Below are 20,529 nucleotides of genomic sequence, written 5' to 3' on the forward strand. Positions count from 1 at the left end.
GAAAAATTGAAGAAAAAAATAATAAATTTCGTTTTTTAAAAGAACGAAGATATGAAGTTTATGAGCTTATCAACATAAGCATATCTGTGTAACAATTTTTTTTATTTATTACACTGACTTCTGAACTAGCACCTATTGATACGGGAATGATTTATACCCAGTGTCAGATATTCAAGTGTTACATGTGTATATTGTGACATATTAACCTTGCTGAATATCACAATATGTAATGCTCTTTGATTTTACAATATCTAAGTCTTCTCTATACTTCCGAGCGACGAGTTTCAATGAAATTTTATCGGACAGTGTAGGAGAAGATGTGCTTGTAAGGTTCTGGACAGGTGGACAGACAAACAAGATGTTCCCTTTGTACTCTCCCCCAAACCTGTTTATAAGCAATTAGAACGTTGATCAGTATCTACTGAAGCCACGCAGAGCTATCACATTCCGAAAAGAAATGCACCCATACTTGATTGAAATATTTTATCTCGCCTTTGTTTTTAGTGATTTCGTTATATATTTTTAGACATGTGTGTGCATTTTACAAATCGCCAAAACCGATCATGGTTGACACGGTGATTGCTATGTTTGATATCGATCGCGGGGTACTAGTGACTAGGGGATCGCCAGCAAACATAACATCATAAAAATCAACACGGGGATTTAGATTAACCATTGTAAAATCATAATGGAACTAAAGCAGGTTTACTTTCCATTAAGTTACAATCCCTGTGGTCCATAGCATCTCGGCATGTCCGAGACGGAATTCCTGTAGCCAAATGTGCTATAAATATTCCATTACAAAATGTGCTGTATATCGAACACTAAGTACGACTCCTACCAAAAGATTTCGGGAAACACATTTAACATAGTTACATGTATTTTGGTATTCTCGATATTTGTCCGAATTAGTTTTCGATTTCATAGGTGTTTATTTATAGCCTACCAATGAACTGATATCACTAACCGATGAAATAATTGAATTATTTCCGCTATACGGTATATTCTAAATACAAAATTGTAGAGTTACATAAAAGTAATTTTTAATTAGGTTTGTGTCATTAAAACCAATCGTATGATCACCGTAACAAGCGAGAAGTGTGTGACCAATTACTTACCTTTAAATCCCGGATCTGGCAGATCTATTTAAATCCGTGTCTAGATCTAAGTCTCCATAATATGTAAACAAGCATAATAATAAGAATAATAATAAAACTATATGATTCGAGTGGTTTGTCAACAAACCCAGGTACAGATCCTTAAACAGTATAAAACCTGTACAAACGTACGCGTTCAACACACACAGATAAATGAGAAATTTAAAGTGTACTTTATGATATATGGCGTATGTCGAGACTATGAATGGGGGAGTGATACTGTCTGCTTGTGTTTATCATAACTGACCATTGATAGATATAACGGACTTAGATACATAACGTACGTGTAAAGTGGACTTAAAGAAATAACGGATATTCCAAAAACATATAAAACCGGTTTATTGTTTTTACAAGCTTATCTGAATTGTCTCATTTCTTTAATTAACGTTACATAATAATTATTATTATAAAATATCAAACATCCAAACTTCTTAAAAAAAATAATAAAATAAATTTGGTTAAAAAATTATGTTGAAATTGAAATTCGAATCTAAATTGATTGAGTTAGCCTTAACTACACACGGAAAAAAAGACTGAACCTGTCCACAATGGACAAACATGTGACCATGACTGTGTGAAACAAAGGGCGTGCATTATTCTCAGTTACCCTGATAGTAATGACTGATCATTCAGGTTAATCACAACGAAAACTACAACATAAATCTTCTTACAAGTTAAGAAATATTTCGAAACAAAATGTCAGGTTAATTAATTTCCTAATTTTTTATAAATCATATGAATTACAGAGCTACAAGAGTTCAATAAGTCAGAAACTAACAAATATCGTCAATAATGAAAACAATTTGTGGTTTATCACGGTATACTATGTGCATATCAGCCAATCAGAAGCGACGATACTTGAAGGTGCGGCACAGATGTTGAAAAAAGGCTGTCCAGCGAAAAATGAAGATCGAGATGGCACAGGACGGCGAATACTTCAGTATAGGAAGTATCGTAAGCTGTACAACATGCTATAACCAGAAAATACAAGGAGAAGTACTTGCTTTTGATGAAGGAACAAAAATGCTTGCAATCAGTATCCTTTGCACCGTGTATAGCTCGTTATTTTTGATGTCGTCGAATGACAACACACGTCGGATCGAACCGGGATGCAAAACAAATGGCTATCAAAGCGTATCACAATAGTTGTGGCCATTTGTCGTTGGGTTTCTTAAAAATATTATAGATATTGAATAGGAATGCCTGTTTGGTAAGGCAAGCTTTTCATTAGAATAATCGGAAATTGATTAATCGTATGTCAAATTCTACTCGAACAGAGGGGCGTGCTTACTGCAGAGTTATTATAATTATACCACAAAATTAGCGAGTTGTATGTATATTATCTTTTGTGCAAAGATATATGTAAGCAGTGTAATATATCTCAAACTAAAATGTCTTTCATACTGCCGAAGATATTGTAATGAACACACAAATGTATCCAGGATTATCAGATGTTTCGCCCAAAGTTGTTTTGCACGTTTCGACCCTACATAAAATACTGGTATCAGTTACTGAATAAAGTTCATATTTACACTGAATCGTTCCATAAAACAGTAACATATAATTGAGACTAACATGAATTTATTTTTTGGTAATGAACTGGTCTGACTCTTTACTGCTGATGTTAGTATTGTCTTTGTAGGATATAATGGTGTTTGTACAGGTAAGTTTGAGTGATTTGTTTACAAATTCTCAGGAAATAAAGATAATGGACCCTCTTGCTGACCGATTTTAGTTTACATTGTGTCCTTGATCACAATTGCATGCAGCAGACATCCCACATGCTGTTCATTAAGATAGTTGTGTCCCAGGAAAGTGAGAAAACAGACTATCATGTGCACACAATATTCTGCCAATTTAATGCTATGTCCAGAAGGAAAACACTTTATCCCAATTGCTCTGGATTGCATGTAGAGGCCTCCCATGCGACATTCAGAGAGGTAGAATGACAAACTGGTCATCATGTGCAAGATTCATGTTTTTAATGCTATATCCTTGAGCAAGACACTACTCCAATTGCTCTTAATAGCATGCAGTGGGCTTGCATATGACATTTAATGAAGTAGTCACCATTTATACAAGAAAACCTCACCTCAAAAATGGTGCTGACTCTTCAAGGAGAAATGATTATAAACTCAAGAACTCTATCACAGGATGTGGACATTGGACTATTAATCTGATGGTAATGTCGTCACACACTCAGATATGAGTACATGTATACAGACTGCATGTGAACTGTATTGATAACACCATGCACATACTAGGTATCTTTTTGTCTTCAGTATCTAATATCACTTTGTCCTATTTTGAAAGGTAACCTTTCCTAAGTTTATTGAATTGAATAATGTTTCCTGAACCATGTCAAGAATCTTCTGCAGCAAGTGGAAAACACAATCGTCATGACATCCGCATGGTGAACCTGGCATATGTGAGTGACATTAAAGTCATTCAGGAGTCGGATGAGCCAGCCCCAGCATTGACCAGTCTTAACTTACAGAAGGTTTGTACATAGCATACTACGACCCAGTATGATTAACAGAGGTATCACAGCACCATGTATGGTTTAATCCAGAATATGAAGAATGGTACCCAATGTAGAAAAAGGGAATTTTTTGGACTACATTGAGTAATGGAAAAATCTTGGACAACAAGCTTTTTCATCAGAATTCAAAAGAGGGATAGGGTAAACATATGACATACATAAAGATTACATGAATAAAATATATAGAAATTGGATGACTACTTTACAAATTGGCAAAATTTAATCAGAGTTAGATATTTGGTCATACACAATTGTACAAACTTCAATATAATGAACAATGATATTGCAGTATCACGATATATATCAATATTGGTTGTAGAGTACACTAATAACATGATATTACAAAAGTGTGCCAGATCACTGTAAAACAGGAACTGCAATAACATGTAGTAGTCCAATGATTTACCAGGTAGGCAACAAAAAAAAAGTGATGTGCATATGCAGGTTATGTATTAAAGATCAGATGACTATACAACACTTTTCTTGTGTTACATCTCCATGATTATCAAGACTTGAAACATTTGAATCATTGCCCAGGGACCATGAAACAAACTTTAACCTAAGTTTTTGCTTCACCAATCACATGACATTTCTTCCATGAAAAAGTGAAGACGGTTTTAAACTTCAGATCACTTCAGGTTACTGGGACCTGGACTAACACTTTCACTGTATTAGTTTATACCAACTTTTGAGAACCCATAATCTTCTTATTTCGTAAAGAGGTTCATTGTTGTAGACTGAACAGATAGAAATATTACACTTATTATTGTTTCTTACAGATTACATCCCGATTGAGAGAGAACTTGGATGCAAAGAAGCAGAAAGTGAACTATGTTGGCATAGGAGTTAGTGCTGATGGACAGAAGGTGTTCAATTCCATTGTGAAAACGTAAGTCAGGTGTGACGCAGGAAATCTCTTCTGTTTACATAATTTTTTTGTCTTTGGTTTACGTGTATGAAATTACATGTATATTAAAAACAGTGTGAGCATTACAAATCACCAGAAATTTTTACATGGATAAACAGTGGTTAGTGCAGGTGCATATGTATGTAGTAAAGACCCTAATGTTTCAAGGGTTAAAACATTTAATAGTATATAATATTACCTCTGTCTCAACCAGCTGGTGACATTATAATTACTGCTAAAGTTGAAAAAGCAAGTTAAAAAGCTTTCCATTGGAGATAAGAAAAAAAGGTTTGTCCCGAAAATTCTTCAGAGATTCACCTAATGATATCTTATGGTCATGGTGTCTAAGGAAGTGGTCAACATTTTAGTCTATGTCCAGCTTGGCAACAAGCAGGCATCACAGGGTATAAAAGGCATACAACCTGTCATTTATCATTTCTACATTTTTTGAGTGTCTATTATATTGTAAATGAATGTTTATTTCTATTGTTTGATTAATACTGTATATTTTTGTCAGAGATAAGTCTTCCATTTCTAGATCCTTTATTTACTTGAAAGAAGAAAAAAATGGAAGCAAAAAAATAGACGTTCTTATATACAGCATCTATAAAAACGATAATCCGTTTGACAGGTTGCAAACCTATTATACCCTGGGATGTCTGTACATGCTTCCAAGCAAGGCTTGAACTAAGATGTCAGCCAATAACTTAGATTCAATGATTGAAAGAAATTGTTATCATAGGGGAAGGTCTAAGTAGAATTCTAAAAAATGATTTTTTTTTTTTAACATTTGATTTTCTTAACTTGCATTGTCAGCTTTAACGTTTCTATTGCAGAATTATGTGTAGGGTGAGGAGAAAATAACACACTAATATATGTAAAGCTGTGGCTAGTAGGCATCTGTTATGATAACTAACATATGTTATTGGTAGGGAACTGGAGATCAGGAAAAAATTAAGGGATGATGGAATAGAATTCAATTAATTGTAGTGATGAAAAATAATCTGAAATTGATTAAAGAGATGAAATCTTTTTAGTTGATGACAAATTTGCAAAGGCATTAAATCATTAGAGTTTAGGGATAACTTGGAAATCTGAGAAATTCAAGGACACATGTAATTCTTTATGTAGAATTGTTGATTTAGAGGTAACTACAACTAGCAGCCTTCTGTCTGGTATTTAATACATGAACTAGTGTATTGCAGTTACAGATTCAAAACTTCAAATAAACAATGATTTCGAAAACAAGTACATTATTTTCAAAGCAAGAAAGAGAAAACTCCATTTGTTATGCTTGGCATAATGGCGTAAAACCAATTATAATGGAAAGTTGATCTGTTAAAAATTTTCATTGAGCAGTTATGAAACTTGAACTGATTTCCATCACTTTTAATACATGCCTGCAAGCATTACCCCTAAATTGATTCTGGAACAGTCTTTACTATTTAAGGTAAAATCACATTTTCCTGGAATCTATTACTGGTTAGATTTTCCAAGATTCAGTTTAATCTTCTGATATACAAATGTATTACAGTATTTTGTACAGTGATGGTCATAGGGAGTAGAGAATTGATGTGTATCTTTTCAATCTAGTAGGGAGATTTAGAACTGCCATGTGTAGGTTTCTACAAGTTGATCAATATCATTATGTTTACAGACTTAATGATTCAAGATGGGAGGGCAAGAATATCATAGTGATGGATGAGGTGTCAATACGGCCACCCTACAGTGTGGATGACTGCCGAGGCAAAGATGGACAGTTGTTAAGTCACGTGAAAAAAATAGTAAGTATGCATGCCCTGAATTCAAAGTTCTACACAGAGTTCTGTAGTTATTGTTATTTAATTTTTATCCTAACACAATTTTTGCACTTTGAAAGATGAAATGTTCATTTTCGTTGAGGTTTCTGTTTTATTTAGATTCTACAGTGCTTTAAAATAAAAGATTGAAGTTTGAAAAGAAATGTAGGGAGATGTGGATGACAAAATAAATCAAGTGGTCACCAACACTTAATATGGATGACTTTGTTTTAGGTTCGTAAACACTATACAACAGAAGAGGGACAAAAAACAGAATCGCGCAAGTCAATGTCCCCATCGTCTGCCTCACCTGTGTCTTCGTGAAGAGTCCTGGCCACGAAAAGGAGCATTCAACACCTCAACACAGCGTAATCTCATACACAGTAATATACAGATAGCAAGGAGGATATTTCTTTCAAAAAACATTTCCAACCATTTTGTCTGAATTAGTTTAATGTGTATCTACTTTGGAGATTTTTTTTTTTTTTTCCTAGACGTTTACAATGAAACAAATAGTTATTTAAGATTTACTAAAACTTCAGAAAATCATAGAACTAAATATGGTTTCATTTTTTAATTAGCCCAACATACAATCAAGGTCTCCCCATTAATATGTCATGCACAACTTTATGTTGTGAGGCCCATTCATGATGTCCGTTATAGAAGAATGATAGAATCTGCTAATTTTTTCTGTTCAAAGTCAATTCGTTTCACTATGTTCTGATTTATTCCCAATATTCTGAAATAAAACGCCAAGCAAAGTCAAGAACAAATTATAACTGAATGATGAAATAAGACTGGAGATACATTGATCTAGAACACATGTTATAGATTCTATTTCTCGCACACAATTGAGTCGAATGTGTATAAATACAAAACAAACTGATTTAATTTCCAAATTCTTCAAGTTGACAAAATTACCTCCCTTACGTGGATAATACTATAGTAATTCTGACACCACTATGTGCAACATATTGAAGATATCAGACAGACTGGATATTTATTCTGAGAAGCTCATGAAATTTGTCAGTCTTATGTACAAGAAATTCACGAACATTGCATTGTATAGTTAAAGTGTGATTGTCTTGTGTACAGACTGACAAAGAAACACTTTGTAAGTTCTTGGTTTGTGTTTTGAATATTGGACACATATCTCTCTTCTTTATGATAGAAAATAAACATCATGGAAATGATATTCTCTAACATCAGCAGAACAAAATTATAATCTTTTACCACGAGGTACAATTGCATACATACAGAGACATATTTTTCTGGGGGGTGTTATTTATTCAAGTAAAATTGTTGTAGATGATTTTTTTTTTTTATATTTTTCTATATTTGCTTTTACTTAACTTATTTCTGCATCTATTTTTCACCCTTTCTTTCTCTCAAATTTTTGTTTCTTTGAGTTCATAAATCATGCTTCATGAAAAGGTCCTGTCAGGTACAGAGAAATACATTTTGGCATTCTGACTATGATAAAGCTATGGCTAATCAGTCTGATAGCCAGTCATTGTTTCCAATTCAGTAAATTACTTTTGTATTTTTTTATTTAACATTCATAGAGAGTTGAAATATTAAAAAAAAAAAAATAACAATTTGAACACATACAACACTTATGTGTGAAATTTGCTGATACAAATCTTGCTTATCGATGGTTTGTTCATCTTTCTGATATTATGCCACAGTCATAAAGCTTCAATCATGACAGCAATTACATGCATGTAATTGAAATTTAAAAACAGTGGAAAAGAAAGGTTTTCAATTTCTTTCCACAACTGGCATGTTGCATTATGTAACACTAAACACATTTGTATCTATAACCATTTTAATCTTCTTTTCAATATGGTTATGATATGCTGGCAAGTAACAGAATTTTTCATTGGAAAGATATTTTTGGGGTTTTTGTTTTTTTTTTATGTATTCAAGTAAAACTTTTCCAATTCAATGTAACAAATACAGGTGCTATAGCGTTGATCGTAACTAAATAGCACTATGTTTTGTGCATTGTAACAGTAACTAAGATGAATTAGCCTGAATGAAATCTGTTGTTTTGGAAGTGATGGTTTGAGACTTATGACTTCAGTTACATTATCATAATATACCATGAGAGTGACAGGAAAACAATTTGCCATGACAAATCAGGTCTATCTTCTTATCTTCAAAAAATCATGAATCCTTTATGATGTTTTTATTTTGGCAATGTTTTCCTTAAGCTTTAATAAATAATGCTTTTTCCCTGGTATTTTTTTTAACCCTTAAGTGCTTTTAAGAAACAGATTTGAGGTCAAATATCCTTTTGTCAACTGTTCAAATTCTCATGCGGACACTTATATTTGTAATATTGAATAATTAAATTTCTAAATTACTGATATATGAAATTGAATTACCATTGGAACTAGACATTTCACTTTGTAGAGTTATAATGTAACTGAAGACAGAGTAGGACAATTAATTACATTATGTACATTTTTTTTTACATCTAGGTCTTAAATATGTTTTGGCCTCTGTAAAGTGTAGTGTTTACTGTGTTTTTATTTGCTTCCTTGGCTGCTGTGCTGCCCCTTTCTAATGTAACAGCTGCTTTTTGACCTTTATACTACAGACGGCCTGGAATGATTTCTACCTAACTATCTTGTTATTGAGAACTTCATTGGCAAGTTATTGAGATAAATATAATTCTAACAGCCACTGCAGAATCTTGTGTAAGTTGTTTGTAGTTACATCAAGGCAGGAAGCACATACAAGATTGTGGCTTCAGAGATATATCAAGATCTTGATAAGATTTCTGTGTTGAAATAGCCTTAAAGAAAAGCAATTCTTAGTTCTAAGAATCAGATTCCTGGTCAAGCTACATGTAATTGTTAAATGTATTACTCACAGTTTCAGTTGGTAGGGAATCAAAAGAATGTTTGGTATGGTTGTGATGTGTTCCATTTGTTTACTAACAATTTTATGAATGTACTTGAAATAAGTTTTAGGAAAAAGAAGCATTATCTTTAAAATAGTTTTTAGGTCGTGTTATGAAAAATGCACAGTAATTTTTAGGACTTTTTTTGGCAAATTTAGGACACCATTTTAGGACTTTTTTAGGCCAGATTTCAAAATTGTTTTTGAATCCCATTCCATTGCTTCATACTGCAGAATTATCTGCTCATTTAAGCAGGTGTTGATTCTTAAGCCGTTAATTTTCAGGAGGAAATTATGTTCAATATCTGCCTTAAAGGGCAGATAACTCAGCATTACCAAAAGAAAGACTCAATTCATAATTAAAATTTGGATAAGTCCACACAATGTAAGTCCTTAAATTATTTTGGATTCAAATCTTACTTCAAATATAATTTGATCAAAAGAATTACAAATAGAATTTGTTTGTCAGGTAAAATTATGATTATGAAATTTCAGATTAAATTTTAATGTTGAATATAAAATATAGGATATGCACAAATTGTGAAGATTTGTAGCATGATGATGATATAAGTCTTTTGTCTATCTTTTTTTCTGTCTTTGTGGAATTTGATTGCAAGATTTTCAAGATATCAAAGATTTCTATTTAATCAATTTATCAATTAAATTCTATTCGGTAGGCATGAATTTATTTCATGCAGCTCCTTAGTAAGTTAAAGCAATTTCCAATTATCGATTTTTTCTGCTACTTATTATTTACTGAAAAGTTCCTCAAAAAGAAATATTCAGCAATTTTTTCTAAAGTGCAGATGCCGTTGAAAAATTCATAATCATCATAAAGTACTTGCACGAGCTCAGTGGAAAAGGAATGATGATGTAAAATGTAAGCTGACATTTTTACACTGATTGAACCAAGTACAATGCATACGTAGGCATTTCTGTAGATACTGGTACAAAGTATTTTTATGTCTCGTCACCTTCAGGCACCACTTACTACAGGTATGATATCAATACAACTATCCCATTGAATTCAAGTCCATAACCGGACAGAACATTTTATTTTTATTATTTGAAGACTGCAAAAATGACATAATTTTTGATTTAGTTGGAAATACAACTGGAATTAAAAATAGATTTTTACCATCTACATGTCCAGTAAAAAAATAGACAAAGAGAAAATATTCAAATGTATGGTATTTTCTTTCTTTGATTCAGGAATTATTTTCTTGAAGATCAATTTAATGTTCTAACGAAATATATCTGTTAACTAAAATATTTCTCTTTACAAGTTTACCATGCAAACATAAACAAAACAATATTTTCTCACTGATATCATAAGCAGTTTTCTTTTATTTATTTTCATTTTTTTTCCATACATACATTGTAAATGTTTACTGATTCAAAAGACAGTAAACAAAAGAAGGCGACGAAGGATGTTTATTTACCAGTAAACAGGAAAGATGATTGAAAAAAATAAAACAAAGATTTTCAAAAAAGAAAATAAGTATTTCTTGTTTTTTAATTAATTGGAATTCTTTTGGCAGGAACTATGGATTCTTACTTGGCCAGAGGATGACAAGTAAGTTTTAAACATGGTGCATCATCTGTCTGTCCATCTGTCTGTCCGTCTGTCCGATAGATATTTCATGGTTTCCCCTAAAAATCACTTCTTTGTGGACACTTGACTGCATGGATAAATAAAGTCAAACAAATCTACTTATACTTATTATAAACAGTCTGTGGACATTTGAATTTGTGGATCAAGAGTGACCAGGAAATCAGTGAGGTGCATAGTGTTTCATAAACACATCTTGTTACTTTTGGACTTCTTTAGCTCTCTCTGTAGAGGTGAAGATATGTTTCAACCCCTTCTCTGGATGGTTTGTTTCTCTTGAAGCTCAGATCACCGACCTTTTTGTGCTGGTTTGGTTGAGTCCTTTGTCAAGAAACTCTGTCTTCAATCCTGCCTTCTGCATGATGTTCTGTGAAACAGTTGTTGTCTTTTGAAAGGAAACTCTGCCTTAAGATACCATGGTGATTCACGAGATGAATCTCTCAGATGATGCCACTCGCCATAAAACCATGGATGATGACTGTTTAGGAACATTGTTTTCAATATTTGGGTTTGTCACATTATAACACCATTTATAGAGCATGTATGTGCATAAGCAAGTAATTAATTAGCAATGAAGAAAGTATTTTTTTTGTGATGGATAAGCGAAAATATAGTTGTGCGAGGGAGGGCGGGGTTGGCGGGAGAAGAACTTATCCTTACTAGCCTCCATGATAAATACAATGTTACATGTGATAGAAAATGATATGCTTCATTAATATTTATTTCCATTTTAATGTCAGATTGATTCATCAACATTTTAAAGGACGTTGGTCGTGTTATTATACACATCTGCTCGGTATAATTATAATGTGTCAGTGGCAGGGTGGTACTTTCATTATACGGTCAACTGTCGCTGTCCCCATCACATCTTCAATCTGTTTTTAATCCGCTCTTAAATATCTTTCTGTAAGTTAAAGAGAAATGAAATTAAATAGTAAAATTACTAATTTACTTTTGTGAAAAAACATGTACATTGTATATGCCCCCACTCTGCTTTAATGATAGTTTAGCCACATTACTACAAATTTATCATGATTTTTTTGTTTTTTTTAGGGAGGGGGTTAGGGGAGTGATGGGAATTCAATTAGGCTGAACAGCACGAGTGCTTATCAACGACCTAGAAATGTGTAAAGTTCCAATCACAGCAAAATTGAGGAAAGTTTTTTTTTAATCTTACTGCAATTATTCTGTTCCTACTTTTGTCATGATTCTTCAAATTCTTGGAACTGATTACCACAGAACAGGAACTCAAACCGTTTGTTGAGCAAATGTCCTGTGCTAGTAATGGCGGAAGCAGATAATGAATTGACAATGTTATTGTAACACAGAGTTATTAGCCAGTGGTTACCTGCATGTCCTCTAAATAGTGGTACATTTTAGAATATGCATTTGGGGATGACTGGTTCGCCAAATCTGAGTGTAAAGTGACCGGGCGGGGTGTCCTGTTGGTGGGGGGGGGCCTTCGAAAATATATTTCAGTGTGACAGCACTATAAATTTGTTTTCAGTTCTGCACATTTTCTATGATGCTTCAGCTTCCAACAATGACATGCACTCATCACATGTACTCATCTAGTATATATAGAGAGGCAGCGATGTTGACAAGACGTTACAAAATATAAAACTTTACTAAATTCTTGAGTGTATCAATGTGAAATTGTATCTATGGAAACGTTGCGATGTCTACCTTTGGGAAATGAAGTGTTCGTTTTTTGTTGCCACGCCTACGCCCACCACGCCTGTCTTCGTGTTGTATTTTAGACTGAAACAAATGTTTATCCATCAATTTGTGAGTTCAAACGTTATAAATATACATAGGAGGTACTAGAATATTGTAATATTTTCTAATAAAATGACACATAATCCTTCCTATCAAAATCGTCTCTTGACTGACATGTCCCTATAAGATCATCATCATTGACCGCATTCCTGATGACATTTTGTTTCCGTGGCTTATACACTTCTTTAACTTCAGCGATTATACGATAAACACACCAGCGAACTGCATCTTTCAATACAAATCAAAAAATAGATAGAGTCAAAGAAGGGAATTCAATTTCATCATACAACTGTTTGTTTCCAGTTCAGTATTATCTTATTTGCTACTTATTTACTTACCTCAGGAATATTGTCCACATCGTCAGGAACACTACGTTTTCCAAACTGAAACTGAAATACACGTATCATCATTCACTTATCGTGAATAAAACCACTAACGCTCCGTGCATGTAAACGTACAATTGTTTTCTCAAACGTTACTGTTTAGATTTTGTCCAAATTGGGATTAATACCCAAAATCGGTGAAACGGTGGCAAAATGTGGACATGAGAAAAAGAAAATAATAGCAAATATGATGCTATTAATCTTGATCAATCAAGTAAGTAAGTTACTGTATGATTATATATCTATGTGGGGCTTGATTTTCGTGGCTTAGAAAAATAGGTAGTTAACATTTGACTTCGTGGGTGAAATTAAGACTAATTATGATAGTTGGTGGACTTATGGAATCGAAGATAAAGAGCAGCCATGAAATCAACGAAAAATTATCACCCACGAATATTTAAGATATTACAGTATTGTTTTCTGCGATCCAGTTAGATTCGTGCAGTTGTTTGGAGTGTAAAACCATCTGGTACAAGATGTTCACGTTATCTGTTGACATCATCATCGATAGATATGAATTAATGATGAGATGACGTCATTCTTTCAACCTTTCTGAAATTAGAGTATCCTGATTCTGTCGGGATGTGACTTTTCTCGGCGTGGGGAGAATTAATTATAAACCTTTTCTCTAATCATGTAAGGATAAATTCGACATACCCAAGCTGGTGTGGTGGTGTAACCTTCATATGTCTCCCATCCTTCATCCTAAAATTATAGAAATAAAAATAAAAAAAACCCATGAAATTTGTATGTCTTGTCGAAATACTTAAGATACTGTGTTAAAAGTAGAGCTGTGATGTTTTCAGTGTCGTATCTGTTTTAATTCAACCAGAATTCCCCTTTTTTTTCCTCGGGATATTTTAATGTGTTGATTCATACATGACAATGTTGATATAAGACAATGTACATGTACCTACCCAGGATGAAGCACTGGTATACGGGTAGTAGATTTCCCATTCCGCATCCTAAATATAGAAACATTTCTCAATATTTATGTATATAAAATATAGGTAAACAACGTATTTCTCAACTATGGTATTGTAAAGGGGAAACATATGTAACTGAAATGAAGCAATCATTTGTCGCTATAATATTTTTTTAATGTGGTAATTTCTTTACTCCAACAACACAAAGTGTATTTCATGATCTTGGTGGGTTTTTTTTCAATATTAGTTTATCAAATCATACCTTTTTCAGGAAAAAGTGGTTTGTATATAACATCCAACAATGAAGTTCCCCACATTCATGTGGATCTTGTTATAATAAATGGTGATAACGACAGGTGTTTTTTCATTCTCGTTGGAAATATTTACAACTGACTATTGCGAAATTTATCATGAGTTTATAAATCAATTTATGAATTTGTAAGTGTTTCCATCATAGGAAAAAAATTGTAAAGTTCAAAACCACTCTTGAAATCTTTCAGTTTAGTGAGCAAAAATAATAAAACTGTCGAGTTTCACATATCCATTTTCATTTTCTTTTATTTATCTATTTTTTCCACATATCGAAGTTGTTTTACAGATGCATATTAAAGTGTTCTCCCATACTCATCAAGTGTCTGAAAACTGACGTTTGATTTCAGACCCTTTTCACTTCTGACGTCATATGTTAATATGAATATTTTGATGCCACAAAGTTATTCTAATTGTGACCTCACAAACGTTTGTTCAACTATTTCATTTTGATGGAATGTCGCGGAGTGACCCCAGAATAAAGTACGATTTTAATATATTTGTATTTTTAAACTGATAATAGGATTTTGTTAAGATATTACAAGTAATTATCCTATATTTTATCTTATTATACTTACCCAAGGGATAGATGTACTGTAGACTCCGAGGTCCTTCCGTTTTCTATCCTAGAATTGATAATTGATATAACAGAGTTGTTACTAGTATACCAGTATATTGCAGTATATTATCCAAGAGAATACTGAATCGCAGTTAAGAAGATTGTCTAAATATAATAGCAAAGGATTTTGGAATATAAATAACCGTCTAGATGGTAAGAGCAATTCTAATGTTGATTTTGAAATTAATAAATTGTACAACTATTTTAAACTACTTAATTATGATGATGCAAGAGAAGGTGAAGACTTTGTTATCCCTGAGTTTAACAATGATATCTATGGCGACATACTTAATGGTAATATAAGTGTCAGTGAAATTGAAAACATTATTCATAAACTGCCCAATAATAAAGCATGTGGTATAGATGGAATAGTGAATGAATACATTAAAACACAGCAGATGTCTTTATACCATTTTATGTAAAGTTATTTAATATTGTATTAGATACAAGTATCATACCAGATGCTTGGATCACAGGAATTATAAAACCAATATATATAAATAAAGGCGATCCCAAGAACTTGGACAATTATCGAGCGATTACCCTGGTATCTTGCCTTGGTAAGGTTTTCACATCCATATTAAATAATAGGCTGAACCTATTGGCAGATGAAATTAAACTCATTACAGATGCTCAAGCAGGTTTTAGGAAGGGTTATTCCACTTCGGATAATGTGTTTGTACTACATGTATCAAGTAGTCTGTATCTTTCAACTGGTAAAAAAATGTACTTTGCCTTTGATTTCAAAAAGGCATTCGATTCGGTTTGGAGAACTGGTCTTTGGTCAAAAGTTTGAAAGAATAATATAACTGGTAAGATATATAAAGTAGTTCATAATCTTTAACAAAATACGAAATCAAGTGTTAAAAATAGAAATGAGTTGTCCGACATGTTTGTTTCTAGTGTCGGTTTAAAACAGGGCGAAAATTTGTCACCATTTTTATTTTCTCTGTACTTAAATGATCTTGAATTATTTCTTTATGAAAACAATGTAAATTGGCTTCACCATCTTGATAGTCTTAGCCTTGAGCACATTAGTATTTATCTAAAAGTATGTATTATTCTATAAGCTGATGACACTGTCATCCTTGCAGAATCTCCTGAAGGACTACAATTTGCCTTGAACAGTTTTGAAAGATCTTGTAATCAATGGAAGTTAACAGTCAATACCGATAAAACAAAGATTACTATATGTTCCAAACGGAAACATAAGGGAAATGTTACATTTAGTCTTTATGGCAAAGAGCTAGAAATTACAGACTCTTTTTCTTATCTTGGCGTATTGTTTAATTATAACGGAACATTTGTAAATGCCAAACATAGATTATGTGATCAAGCTCAAAAAGCTTTATATGCTGTTTATCGTAAGTTAAGAAACATATCATTACCAGTAGACCTACAATTTAAGATGTTTGATACTTTAGTGTTGCCAATATTGCTTCACTCATGTGAGATATGGGGCTTTTGAAAATGTAAATATAATAGAAAGAGTACATCTTCAGTTCTGTAAACGTTTGCTGAATGTAAGGAAAAGCACTGCCTCCTTTATGGTGTATGGAGAAACAGAGCGTTTCCCTGTGTTATGTGATATAAAACTCAGAACAATTTTATTTTGGCCTAAATTGATAACATGTAATGAAAAACTGTCCAGTACATTGTATAACTTGATGTTCAGACTACGTGAAAATAATGTTGTTATATTTATATTTTCTTTTGTACAGAATATACCTAATGAATCAGGCTTAACTTATGTATGGACCTTACAAAGAGAGTATCTACCTGGTTTACCAGAGCTAAAAGTTACTCTGAAACAGAATTTATATGATCAATTCATTCAAAAGTAGTATAGTCATATAAATAATGCTTCAAGGGGAAATGTGTTTGCCTTATACAAAATGAATTTCGGTTGTGAAACCTATTTGTTGAAAATGAGTCCTAAAATAGGAATTGAGAACTTCCAACATGCCCTTGCCAGTAGAAACTGGTAGGTGGACAGGTATTAGAATAGAGGACAGGTTATGTCCCCTTTGTAACAATGGCGTAGGTGATGAATATAATTATTCATTTTTGAGTGAAAAACCAGCAATACAAAATAATAGGAGAAAGTTCATACCTAATTATTATACTATTCACCCTAATATGGCAAAGTTCATAGGGTTACTGACATATGTATTGTAAACAGGCTCAGAAGATTGTGTTGTTTTTTGCTTGCTCTTGAGGGGATCTTGAAGGCGATATAATTATCTGGTTGTATCGGCTTGGATTATCTCCCCTTGATTAGGCGAGAACAGCCTATCAGCGTATCCCGTCTGTAAGCTTACAATTAGCTACACCTTTGTACCCTTGTCATGTAACATATAAATGTAACGAATTGTGACCTCTTGTTTCACACTTCAGTTAGACTGAGCGAAATCAAATCTCTGTACAGTATTACATTTGGTGTCTTGATTAACACACAATTACATCAGTATCTCGAGTGAAATAGGCAAGTAACAGAATTAAGTCTTGTTTACTACTTATACTGAGTCGGTGGTGATATTACAATTGTCACAGAATCTGTCCTCTATATATTTGTAAACATGGATAGATATGCAGTATTCAAAGATATATATATATTCCAAATAATTATGGTACACCGAGTCTAGTTTATCACGGATTCAAGAACTCGACATGAATGAAGCAAATATGATACAGTACCGTTATGGTCTGATTTCGTTGTGACTGGTAAGTAAAAATGTAAGTTTTTCTATTTTAAAAAACTGGATTCTTATCGCGCACCCGTTATCAAAACGAAATGTTACTATACGTCAATTGTATGTAATGACATAAAAACATTCTAGCTTCTTATGTTGCTGTTAATTTCCAAATAAGGAGACATTACATATATCAAATAAAACTTACCAGTGGATAGCCTGAGGACAAAAAGGCCAGACACAAAGTAATGGCAGGGATAAGGAGTTGCATCGCCAGACTATCAAATCCTCTGTTAAGATCTGGCAGAGTCTCATCGATGTTCAAATTCACCTTGTTAATAGACCTCAGGACTAAATTCTTTACAATTTCAATACCAAGTTGAAAATGTATTAATTGACAATCTCTTCAACTGCTTTTTGTTTTGTTTTTTGTTTTGTTTTGGTTGTTTTTTGTTATCCTTAACATTTTGTTTTTAAAGCCTTCAACAATTACGAATACGAATGAGTTTTGTTTTTTAAAAATATATTATTTAAACGTAATCATAGCCCATAACAAAAAACTTGCCTATAGTAATGATAAAATCTAGACCGTCAGAGATTGAAGAGATTGAGAATATAATGATGACAAAATAAGGACATAGTCTTTGTTTCAGTAAAATCAAAAATTCTTTTTAGAAGTACTTTTACTTTTTACTTTTGTCACATAGACTGAAGAAAATATATCCTTTTTCGCTAGAATTGTGTTTTTCAAAGAGGCAGAATACAATGAGATATATGTTCCTTTGTGTCCTGTTGTTCTGTTTTAAAGGAGTTCTCTCTATATATTAATTGTATTTTACTTAAAACCTATATTCGTAAGGCAATAAACATTATTCCCAATACAGTGACAACTTAAAAACCGAACGGCATGCCGATTAAGGACTTCTTTTGTACAAGTAAGAGTGAAATTGATGCTAAGTCTATTGGCATGATCATGCTAATTACCGAGGTTAATTACAGCAATGAACACGCTTGATTGAACACATTTTCTTGTATTTGTTGGCAGGGATGCCTCGGTCATACACCAAACTTATCTATTGATTTTGCACGTGATATTGCTGTAAGCAGACACAATATCATAACAGTTGACACATTTAGTGTCAATACCAGATTTTCTCTCACGTGTTGATTTCTTGTTTTTGTTTGTTTACTTGGGTTATGACCTCATGACCTCAGGGTCATTTTAGCTACTTCACTGATCAATATACATAGGATCCGTTGCATGCGATCCAGAACAATGCTAGCCCAAAGACACAATGTTGACTATGTATACACAATGATGATGATATGGACACAATCATCACGATGTAGACAATACAACAGCCACGTGTAGGGAGCATTGACCACAAACCTCGAATTTTCACCTGACATTACGTAGGACAACACGCAAAGCGACAGAACTGTCGCCCCACATACTACATACGGCAGAATTTAAACATTACATATATTGATATTTTCTTGCCCTCAGATTTAATTTTCAAATATTTCTTGACCTTGTGAGGGTAAACCAAGCTTCAAATATCGTAAATTGTACAATATTCTTCGTATGTTAACGTTACAAGTATTTATCAGTATCCTCATATCGCCTTCCCCCTCCCCAACACACACACACCCTCACACACACACACACACACACACACACACCCTCACCCTCACACACACACACACACACACACACACACACACACACACACACACACACACACACACACACTCACACACACACACACACACACACACACACACACACACACACACACCCTCACACACACACACACACCCTCACACTCACACACACACCCTCACACACTCACACACACACCCTCACACACCACACACACACACACACCACACACACACTCACACACACACACACACACACACACACACACACACACACACACACACACACACACACACACACACACACACACACACACACACACACACACACACACACACACACACGCACACACACTACCACCTCTCGAATGTTATTAGATAGGCCCCGTTATTCTGAGGGACGTTTACAGCGAACACTTGCAAGCGTTTTGGAGAGATCTCATATACTGTCTGCATGTTTTGTAGACCTAGAATTTGATAGCATATCAACTATTTCTTATGTAGTTGTTCCCTAGTTGTGTATATTGCTATTGCAAGGATTTGTATTTTCATGCAAAATTGATTGTTTATAAGCTTTTTCGAACTACACTTGGGAAAATCAATCATCGGAACTTCACGAAACAACGTATCCGTCTAGTGCCAAACTTATGCCTTTTACTAATGGTGAGATTCCGTCATTTGATATGTAATCTATTACCATGGAAACAGTGTCAGAAATACAAAAACAATAATTTTTTAACCGTTCAGCTGTTTTATACACAAATTAATCATTGACAATGAAAAACGCAGATAATTTACATCAAAAAAGTTACTAAATGGTAGACATTTATACATGTCATTTTGGATGACCATACCAATAGCTGGGCGCGGGGATCGTGTCACGCTTAGCAACTCCTTGTTCGGAAAAGCATCGATAACACATCGGAGAAATATAATGAAATTAATTTATTCACTAAAGTTATATACAAATGTATAATTTTTTCCCTATGCATACGTCACTGGAGGTACTCGTAATGATAAAAGATTTGTGCTATAAAGTCCTTCCTGTAAACACTACACAAACCAGAGAATCACAATTATGGCTGTACAATGACCATTATAACAACAGTTGTCTTTTAAAATAAAATTACACATACTCTATATCTGGATATTGTCGCCCATGTTATTTTTGCCCGGAACCATTATTCACGAATTCGCCTCAAATTCATTTCGCCCATCGAGGATTATATAA

At 33.4% G+C, this 20,529-nt stretch overlaps 1 protein-coding gene across 1 annotated transcript; it reads left to right on the top strand.

The window, feature by feature from the left end:
• The first annotated feature begins 2,045 nt into the window (after positions 1–2,045).
• On the top strand, positions 2,046–10,810 carry LOC132547240 (protein LSM12-like). The gene is made up of 5 exons (XM_060211006.1): positions 2,046–2,193; positions 3,524–3,657; positions 4,479–4,588; positions 6,264–6,390; positions 6,640–10,810. Exons 1-5 carry the CDS (start codon positions 2,061–2,063, stop codon positions 6,727–6,729), a joined length of 594 nt encoding a protein of 197 aa, XP_060066989.1. The 5' UTR covers positions 2,046–2,060; the 3' UTR covers positions 6,730–10,810.
• The last annotated feature ends 9,719 nt before the right edge of the window (positions 10,811–20,529 follow it).

Source organism: Ylistrum balloti, unplaced genomic scaffold (assembly GCF_031769215.1).
Source record: "Ylistrum balloti isolate Yb309-2 unplaced genomic scaffold, AGI_CSIRO_Ybal_v1 Utg369938, whole genome shotgun sequence".
NCBI classification, from domain to species: domain Eukaryota; kingdom Metazoa; phylum Mollusca; class Bivalvia; order Pectinida; family Pectinidae; genus Ylistrum; species Ylistrum balloti.